General features: G+C 37.2%; 1 protein-coding gene across 4 annotated transcripts in view; it reads right to left on the minus strand.

Annotated features, from left to right (window-relative positions):
* The window catches only part of IBR3 (acyl-CoA dehydrogenase-like protein), a 47047-nt gene extending 38510 nt beyond the window's left edge, over nt 1–8537 (minus strand). The window contains exons 1-7 of one of the 4 annotated variants that reach the window (XM_088978270.1): nt 8438–8537; nt 8229–8293; nt 7649–7739; nt 7388–7560; nt 7109–7243; nt 6600–6740; nt 6295–6426 (exon numbers count right to left, since the gene is read on the minus strand). In XM_088978270.1, coding sequence (XP_088834396.1) covers nt 6295–6426; nt 6600–6740; nt 7109–7243; nt 7388–7522 — 543 coding nt within the window. In that variant the 5' untranslated portion in view covers nt 7523–7560; nt 7649–7739; nt 8229–8293; nt 8438–8537. Of the gene's footprint in view, nt 1–6294; nt 6427–6599; nt 6741–7108; nt 7244–7387; nt 7575–7648; nt 7756–8228; nt 8334–8437 lie in introns of those variants that run through there. The other 3 variants (XM_088978271.1, XM_088978269.1, XM_088978268.1) reach the window with 3 other exon arrangements.
* Between the last annotated feature and the right edge of the window lie 2033 nt (nt 8538–10570).

The following is a 10570-nucleotide window of genomic DNA, read 5'->3' on the forward strand; positions in this document are numbered from 1 at the left end:
TGAGTTAGTATGTTTGTGTTTTATTGTAGGGTTGAACTCATCAAAACCAAATCACCCAAGCATGCAATCATTGAATGGTTCAGTTTTTCACTTGATTGATAGCATACCTGTGTTTCATCTGGTCGTATAAAAGTATTGTGCTCATGTAAACTCATCATTCAATATGTGAGGCTACCCTAGCATTTAATTGTCATGGTAAGGTAGTAGACCCTAGAGGCAATCTCTATTTTTTCATATGTTGGTGAGTTATTAGTGTCATTTGGGGTAGCAACAGTGGGATGCACTCACTAGATAATTTGGTTTTTCATTTGATTAATAGCATGTCTATGTTTTATTAGAGGGCTGCAAGTAAGTGTTATGGCCATCTGAACACATAACAGCCAAATCACCCAAGCAAACACTCACTAGGTGATTTGGTTTTTCATTTGGTTGATGGCGTGTCATGTTTTAATGGAGGTGCCTTATTGCCTAGTTACCTAAGCAATGGTCTTTTCTTTGAATAAAAACCAAGAATCCTAGGACAATTCCCTAGGTTCCATAGAAAGCAACAACCATCTTTCATTATTAACTGTTTATAATCTTCATAAAAAATGTATAAGCTTCATTTAAACACAGAAAAGCAGCATATTCTGGAAAAAATGGAAGAAAGAAAAGAAAGTTCAAAAAATAGAGGGATTGAGCCTCTATTTTTGTCCTAGAAAAGGAAGAGAAGAAGATGATGATGATGAAAATAATCAACATGGACAAAATTTTGAGTTCTTTCATTCTTACCAGTTAAGGTTTTGAAGTCTTTGAGGGACTTAAGACACTATACATGTTCACTGAACCCTAACAAAGAAGAAAAATTTAAAAAAAAATAGTATTTTAACTCAAACCAAATATTTTTTTGTGAAAAAGATAACTTTTTTTGAAAAGGGGGAAGGATCTATAGTTGTCTGCACGCTATAGCTCTCAGAAAGGTCTTTGGACATTTGATATTTTAAATGAAATCAAAGAGATCTCAACAAGAGTTATTTGTAGTATCAGCACGAGTCAAACCGAATAATTTAGTTTAATAATGTTGGCTTTAATATTGTTTTTTTTTTTGGGAAAAGGTAATGTAATTTTATTCAAACCAACACATACAAGCTGGATTCAGACCCAGAAAGGCAGTCTGAAAACTGCAGCAATTACAATCTCCACTAGGAGTTAGAACAAAATAAAACAGGAAAATTCAGACTTCTGAACTCCTCAGTAACAGACACCCAAGAGATTAGCTTGTCCACTGCTCTCTGAATTATATCTTCAGGGCTCTTAGCTCTATTACAGAAAATCTTACTGTTCCTCTCAGCCCAAATGGACCACAAGACAGCAACAGGAATGGTCCTCCATACCAGTTTCCCTTTCTTGCGTAGGCCTTTGACATTCCAGCAGTAGAGGAGCTCCTTACCGATCTTGGCATAACCCAACTGATATTCATGGATTTGAGAAAGTGCTCCCAAACATGAGAGGAGAATGGACAGTGAATACACAAATGGTATGTCGATTCAGTAAGGAACCCACAATGACCACAAGATAAATTCAAAATTTGAATGCCTTGCCTCACAAGATTAGATCTGGAAAGACATTTGTCAAGGGTCATTGTCCAAATCAGAAAATTAGATTTAGATGGACTTGTAGAGTTCCATATCTGTGTAGCTGGGAAATCAGTGAGATCCAATCTGCAAAGCTTAGAGGCCAGGGATTTGACAGAAAATTCCCCATCTGGATTCCACTTCCAGCACCATTTGTCTTCCGAGAGCAGGTCTATCTTCTGCTTCTGAAGAAGAGTCATCATCTCCACAATCTCTTCATACTCCCAATCAAAAAGATTCCTCCTAAAGAGGGGGGTCCAAGTAACAAAGTCTCCAGCCGAACAAAAGCACTCAGCTACAGATGCTTCTTGGTTAGAAGCATACTGGAATAGAAGGGTAAAAAACTCAGCTAGAGGCCCATCCAAGCACCAAGAGTCCTTCCAAAATTTAGTTCTATTCCCTTTACCAATCTTGACTAAAATCCCTTCTAGGAAGGCAGAAAAATTCTCCAGTTGACCCACTCCACCCCATATTTACCAGCTATGAGGGATTTCCACCAAGCATTACTTTCAGCTGAGAACCTCCACATCCACTTACAAAGGAGGGCAGAATTAAAGCTCTTCAACTTCCTTATACCTAAACCACCTTCAGCCTTTGGAAGACATATTTGGTCCCAATTGACTAGGCGAATTCTTTGCTCCTCTTCCCAACCCCTCCAAAGAAAACTTCTCTGAAGCTGCTCCAATCTTTTTGCTACTTTGTTTGGGATGGGGAAAAGAGAGAGGAAATAAGTGGGTAAATTGGAAAGGGTACTTTTTATCAGAGTAACCCTAGCCCCAGAAGATAGATATCTTGTCTTCCATGATGCTAATTTCCTCTCCATTCTTTCAATAACTGGATCCCAAATCGAGGAAGCTAAACAATTTGCCCCCGAGGGCAAACCCAAATTTTTCAGTGTATAGAACACTGATGTGGTCCCCACTGTGTTCGTATGACTGTAGTTACCAGTTAGTTATGTTAGCTATTTCAGTTTGTTAGTTGGTAGTTTATTTCAGTTTATAGTTATTAGTTTTCTTTTATTAATTTGTCATGTAAGCAGTAAGGGTAATTCAGCCCTTTTACTTTCATTCAAATATTAATACAAATTGTAAGAGTAGGGCGGCTGTTGCGAGTCTCTCTCTCTCTTTTCCGAATTCTCTTCCTCGAGTTCTTCTCCTCTTCTCTTCTCTTATCCTCTTCTCTCTTTTCAATCTTTGTTTGTTAATTTCCCATTAAACCTATGATAGATTGCAATCCTATTCGACTACTAAATTGAGGCGTTTACTGATGCAAATTGGGCTGGGATCAGTTGGAGATAGGAAGTCTACTTCTGGATATTGTACATTTGTTGGAGGGAATTTGGTTATTTGGCTAAGTAAAAAGCAAAATGTGGTTGCATGATCTAGTGCAAAAGCTGAATACCGGGCTATGGCACATGGTGTTGCAGAACTGTTATGGACTAGGACTCTCCTTGGTGAGCTCGGGGTGAAGGTTGATGGTCCTCTCAAGCTGTATTGTGACAACAAGGCTTCCATCAACATTGCAAATAACCCAATACAACATGATAGGACTAAGCATATTGAGATTGATCGACACTTTGTAAGAGAGAGAATTGTCTTGGGTGAACTTTGCATTCCTTATACTCCCTCTGAGATGCAGGTTGCTGATGTTTTGACAAAAGGACTATCTTCAGTGAAGTTCCTAGCTTACTTGGCAGGCTAAACATGAATGACATCCATGCTTAGCTTGAGGGGGAATGTTGGTTCAAGTGGTTAAAGTGTTGGTGGGCTTAGTTTATCTTTTATGTTTAAGTTCTTTAGTCTGTTATCGGCCTTTAGTTATTGGGCCTAAACCTGTTTATTTTTCTTCATTATATCTAGGTGTCCCATCACTAATCAAGGGTATTCTAGTCTTTTTCTGTAACTTCTTATTGTAAATATATAGAATAGCGTCTAGGGCCGGCTGAGACAGTATTGCCACCCATTCTCTAACTTCTTCTCTTCTCTTCTTCTTCCTCTTCTACTGTTGTACTTCAGCAAACAAATTCATCAAAATAAAATCACCTAAGCATGCATTTACTAGGTGTTTTGGTTCGTCCTTTGATTATGTGAACTCTTTTTTTTTATCAATAACAACAATTTCATTAATCAACCAGAAAAATTAAGTACAAAGAAGGGGAGATAAACTTTCTTAACTCCCCCAGCTGGGCCATAAGAAAGTACTATGATTATGTGAACTCATTACTCCACATATTAGACTACCTTCGTATTTCTTGATATTCCTAGTAAAGTAGTGGCCCTAGAAACAGTCTCTAATTTTTCATACGATAGCAGTTAGTTCATGTGTCACTTGGGGTAACAACAACAAGCATGCACTCATTGGGTTATTTGGTATTTCATTTTATCAATAAAATGTCTATGTTTTATTTGAAGGACACAAGAAAGTGCTATGACCATGTGAACTAATTGAAACCAAAATCACCCATATATGCACTCACTAAGGTGATTTTGTTTTAAATTTGATTACTAGCTTGTTTGCGACTTATTGGAGGATCACAAGAAAGTGTTGTATCCACATGAACTCATCAAAATCAAATCACCCAAGCATGCACTCACTAGGTGATTTGTTTTTTTTTTTTTTTTTATTGAAAGATGGTTAGTGTTTTATTAGAGAGTCACAAGAAAGTATTGTGACCATGTGAATACATCACAACACATATTAGGCTACATTAGCAATTCTTGATTGTCATGGTAAGGTGATAGACCTTAGAGGTAGTCTCTATTTTTTTATATGTTAATAAGTTGTTTTTGCATCATTTAGGGTAGGATGCATTCATCAGGTGATTTGATTTTTCATTTGATTGTTAGCATTTCTGTGTTTTATTGTGCTGCTGCAAGAAAATTTCATGGCCATGTGAACTCATCCAAACCAAATTACCCAGGCATGCACTCCCTGGATGATTTGGTTTTTCATTTAATTGAGTGGTATTTTTCTGTTTTATTGGAAGGTTGCATGAAAGTGTTGTGGTCATTCTGTTATGGATGCATTCCTCGGGAAGAAGTATCATCGCCGCCAGCAGCAGCAGTGATTCAATGATTCTCACCCTACCCAGTTCAGAAACAACAGTCTCATCCAGATTAGATTAGATCATCTTGTTCTTATCTTATTGTTCTTATCTTATTCTATTGCTCTCATCTTATCTTATCTTATTAGTGGATTATCAAATTAGGATTAACTTATCTTATCCTTAGCAAGATAGAACTGGAAGTCTCCCTATTCAGCAAGGAGACTCCCTAAGATTAGGACTCTTGTAATCTCCTATTTAAGGAGACACCTTTATTGAATGAAGATATCGAATATTCAGTTAAAGAAGTGGGTTAGGAGAGTTGGTGATCTCTTGAACAAATCACCAAGGCGCCAAGATAGGTTCATCAAGAGAAGGAAGGAACAAGGGAAAACAGGAGGTTTTCCCCGTGGACCGACCCGTGACGAGATCCTATTCTCGGGCCCTCAACACATTCGAACTAATCACTCAACATGTTAACCCACCTTGATATTTCTAAATTGTCATAGTAAGGTAGTAGATCATAGAGGCACTCTCTATTTTTTTCATATGTTAGTGGGTTGTTAGTGTGTCATTTAGGGTAGCAATAGTAGGATGTACTCACTGGACTTTGGTTTTCTGTTTGATTAATAAATAGCATGTTTATGTTTTATTAGGCAAGTACTCACTAGGTGATTTGGTTTTTCATTTGATTGATAGCATGTCATTCACTAGGTGATTTGGTTTTTCATTTTAGTAATAGCATGTCATGTTTTATTGGAAGGTCAAAAGAAACTGTTGTGACCATGTGAACTCACTGCTCCATATGTTAAGCTATCTTTGTATTTCTTGATTGTCAAACTAAGGCAGTCAATCCTAGAGGCATAGTTTTCAAAAGTGTCGAGGTTAGGCTAGGTTTTTTTTTTGGAATAAAAACCATGAATCCCAAGGTAATTTCTTAGGCTCCATTATCAATAACAAACAATAGCCATCTTTCACTATTAATTGTCTATAATCTTCACAAAAAAATGTGCAAGATTAATTTCAAACATAAAAAATCAACATAATCATGAAAAAAAAAATGAATGAAAGAAAGAAAAGAAATTTCAGAAAATAAAGGGCAAAGCTTCTATTTTTGTCTTAGGAAAATAAGAAAAGAAAAGAAATTGTGGAAGAAGAAGAAGATGATGAAAATAATAAATATGTCTTGATTGGATAAAATTTTGAGTTCTTCCATGCTTATCAGTTAAAGTTTTTTTCTTTTTTTTTTATCAATGCTTAACAGTTAAAGCTCTGAAGTCTTCAAGGGTTGAACCCTAGCAAATGAGAAAAATAATGAAAAAGGAAGTAGCATTTTAACTTGAACTGAATAATTTAGTTTTGTAATGCCTATTTTATTATTGTAATCTCAAAAAGTTAAAAATATAGAAGTATCCAAGAGAACTGTGTAAAAAATATCTTGGCAATTAAGAAGGGGATGCTCCATGAACAGCAAAAAATATCTTGGTGATTAAGCGAGGCAGCCCTTCATGAGTACCTTATCGCCTAGGGGTTGCCTTGACAACTATTATGTTTATAGTCATTCTTCTCCTTGCAATCATTTAGCAAAATTAAAACTCCAAATCATCTAAATCTTCTAAAAAAGAAAAATTGACTCACCTGCCGCTTGCAATAGTTGCTGCGACGCCCATAACTTTCCAAGCCAATGTAGTCAACATCAACACTATGTAAAGAAGCTAAAGCTTTGGAAGTTTCACGGTATATAGCCATCCTGCTATTAGGGGTTATCCCCTGACCATAAAGAGTTGTAATATCTCAGAATGAAACCATTGCAATTGAATGGTGGCCTTAGGAACAAAGTTTAAATGCAATGTACCTACTTAGTGAAGAAATAATAAAATACAAAATGCATATAAACCATAAATTATAAAACTACAAAGTAGAATTCAGATGCAATATCTTACCGGCAGCTTGGGATCTAGAAATATCCGTCCTTCCAAAAACTCCATGATGTAAAATGCAGTTCCAATTATACTAGGATCAGTACACAAGCAGAAAACCTTAGGAACAGGAACCTGTGTATGAAGACCTAAAGCTTTGAGGACCTGCAAGGTTAAAATGCTCAAAGTTTAATATCCAAAATATGTGCAAGCAAAAGGTCGTATTTGCAGGAAATAGATCAGTTCCCATTCAATTTGTGATTTTGTACAGAAAAAATTTGAGCGGAGAAAGAACGTCTGTACATAACAGCTAAAACGATAGAGGTTTGCACCTTTCAAATTAGTGGAAACAGAAAAAACATTAGTTTCTAAATATAGAGCTTTTAAAAAAGAAATAATGATAACTTTTGTCATATATGTAGTTTGTCTCGGAAATAAAGAAGCTGGCATAAACCGAGAGGTCCTTTTTAGCTGCACTGATACCGGTCATCTGGAGTGAATTATATATACCCAAATGCACGTATATACGCTACCTGAAATTCCCGTTCCACAGCATGGGCAGATTCTAGCAACTTCCCAGGAGGCTTCTTTCTCAAGACGTACCGTTTCACAGAAGCTCCCAAACGGACTTCCATTAGAAACGTTGGATTGGACTGCCCATGCCCAAACTGAAGTTCAGACAGATAATAGATCAGTGTTTTGCATACTCAAATGAATTTACTTTACTACTACACAAATATTTTTGACAAAAGAAATTTTGAGAGAAAGAGACAGACAGAGAGAGAGAGTGATGAATCAAAGCAAAAACTGACCTGCAAAACAAAGAGTTTAGCAGGTGGAGGAGGGAATCCTTCGACATGGGCACAAGCGTAACGAAACAGAGCATCCACGTCAAACCCTTGAGCAGACTTTACGCCGACGAGAAGATCGGAGGTACGGATTGCCATATATCAGATAAGCCTTTTCCTCTGACAAAGCTCTAGCTCTGCAATCCCAACCCTGTAGAATTAACCCTAATTCGGGTATTATGTGAGTAGATTATAGATAATATGGAGTGTTCCTTTTTTTCCTACCTCGGGTAGTATGAGTACGGGACGAAAAGATAGAGTGGGGAGGGGAGGCATATAACGATACCGCTGTCGAGTGTTCCTTTGTCCAACCGGCCTAATTGGAGTCGGAAAGTCATACAAATACAACCAAACTGTGAGTGAGTTATGACACTCAAATCGTAAGTTTGACTTTCTGCTTCGAAATAGATAACTATATTTATGGAAAATTTATGAAGTCGGAAAGATATGAAATGGAAAGAGTTTTAACCGACGTGATTTTAGTTGATTGGTCAAAAAAATTTTCAAATATTATATATTTTTTATATTATAATCGATTAGTTATTTTATATTTTCCATATCATAATTGATTAGTTATTTTGTTTCTTACGTATAGTTATAAATAAGCATTGTAGGTTCATGAAAAAGATATAATATCCAAAAAAACACTTAAATAACAGATTTGGTAATAAATTAAGTGTTATTCATCAAAATTTATTTATGATTTTTAATTGATCAAAATTTTTTCCATACCATATCTTTTTCACATCATAGATTTTTATCCACGATTATCAACTTCCAAGGAGGCTTCTTTCTCAAGACGTACCGTTTCAAGAAGCTCCCAAAACGGACTTCCATTAGAAACGTTGGATTGGATTGCCCATGCCCAAACTGAAGTCCAGACAGATAATAGATCAGTGCTTTGCATACTCAAATGAATTTACTTTACCACTCCACAGATATTTTTGACAAAAGAAATTTTGAGAGAAAGAGACAGACGGAGAGAGAGAGTGATGAATCAAAGCAAAAACTGACCTGCAAAACAAAGAGTTTGGCAGGTGGAGGGAATCCTTCGACATGGGCACAAGCGTAATGAAACAGAGCATCAACGTCAAACCCTTGAGCAGGCTTTACGCCGACAAGAAGATCAGAGGTACAGATTGCCATATGTCAGATAAGCCCTTTTCCTCTCACAAAGCTCTAGCTCTGCAATCCCAACCCTGTAGAATTAACACTAATTCGGGTATTGTGGGAGTAGATTATAGATAATATGGAGCTTTCCTTTTTTTCCTACTTCGGGTAGATTATAGATACCGCTCTGGAGTGTTCCTTTGTCCAATCGGCCTAATTTGCGTCAGAAAGTCATACAAGTACAACCAGTCCTTGGAACTCATGTGGCACTCGATGGGGTCAAGAAAGCCTATAAATGCAAGTAACAATACACAAAAGGTAACAAGAAGATGCATAAATTAGATAAAAGGCAACTTGTATTGCATTAATCAATGGTAAGTACAAGCACACAGTACAGTGTCGAGGGGATCTCGTGCTTAACCTTTACATGACTCACTCGACTATCTACCTCCCCTCAAAGAATACGTTAAGCTTTTGGGGGAGTGACATAAGAAAATATCAAAAGAGTGGAAAATCATACTAAGTAATTACAATAATGCCATTGGCGGTCCTCCCTTATAAGATACATACATAGCCCACCCATGAAACACATGATGACACCAAGAAGGCACGTTGTAGGCACTCTAATGGCACGACGATAGGTGCTCGATGGTGCGGTGAAGGAGTCACTTGTGACAATATGGCAATAAGCGAGACGCATGAGGAACCCATTTCATGCTGTGAAATGCACCTCTATTAATTTCTCTCTTGCCCAAAGGTGTTTCTTCTCCCACACTCCATTATACTTCAAACTGAAATCCTTGGCGCCAGTCCCATTTTTTAACCCACTCATTGGAGATTAACTCGACCGATTTCCACTAGCCGACACCGACGGCCATACCCGCAGGAGGTAAGTACTCTGTAAGTTTTTCTCACTTCTTATATATATTTTGCTTTTTCTCATTTGTTTTCTAACATTCACAGATCTGAACCCGCTGGAGTGGGAGCCTCTTGACGTCGTTTCAAACCCTTGACACCCCCGGAATTCGAAAGCCCTCCAAAATTCGAAACTCTCTGGAATTTGAGTTTTGACTTGAGGCGTTTGGCCATGGTTGGAACAGCCTGGGAGGAGGAGTGGGAGTTGTGCAAGGACGATGGCTTCGTTTACAAGAGAAAGAAAAGAAGACAAGATTATATTGTTGCTGCTGCACCACTAGTAGTAGCTTCTGATCCAGTGGTGGAGTAGAGGTAGCGAAGGGAGTGGAAGAAGAGGATGCTACTGAAGCTGAGAGATTAGTTGCGACAAATGAATTTGATCATAATTCCCTTTGTAATGATCGTCATGTATTATCTCATGAAATATTAAAGGTTTTTTGTCAATATTTCATCTCTCTTTATTAGTATCTACACTGTAATACAATCTCTCTCTCTCTCTCTCTCTCTCTCTCTCTGAAGAGGCAGTTGGTTTCAGCATGGTAAATTTTTTTAAGTCTTAGGCTTCATTTGCCTTTCCTTATTTCAAGGACTTACCTCTTTTTGGCGTTGGGGGCATTTTAACCGCAAAAAGGAGTCCTTAAACCAAGGAATGCCAAATGTAGCCTTAGACCTGGAATTCATATCTGCATAGATCATGTAACAACAATGGAAAGCAAAGATTTAAAGGAGCATCAGTGTTGATGAGAGTATATATCTACTGAGTACTTACTACACAACACTTTGACTCCTGCTACTACAAATATACAGATAAATACTGTTGGTATTTGGTTATTACCAAAATCCCTCTTCAAGACATAGAAACAACCTAAATGCATACATGAGCAATAAACATGTGTTAGACACAATGTATGCCCTTAGCTCCAATCAGCATGATGTACATTATGACATTTATTGTAAATGAATAAAGTACATATTTGATTCCTGTTATTGTGGTAAACTGGACACATATGAGACTTGTGTTAGTTTAGAATATTCACAACCATTGGATAGATCTGGGGAGATTTATATTGCAAAGGATGACACTGATGTAGTGCCAAGTTGGTTGGAGTGGCTTGTCTTAGT

This window comes from Nelumbo lutea, chromosome 3 (genome assembly GCF_056320005.1).
Source record: "Nelumbo lutea isolate HS-2025 chromosome 3, American lotus-T2T, whole genome shotgun sequence".
NCBI lineage: Eukaryota > Viridiplantae > Streptophyta > Magnoliopsida > Proteales > Nelumbonaceae > Nelumbo > Nelumbo lutea.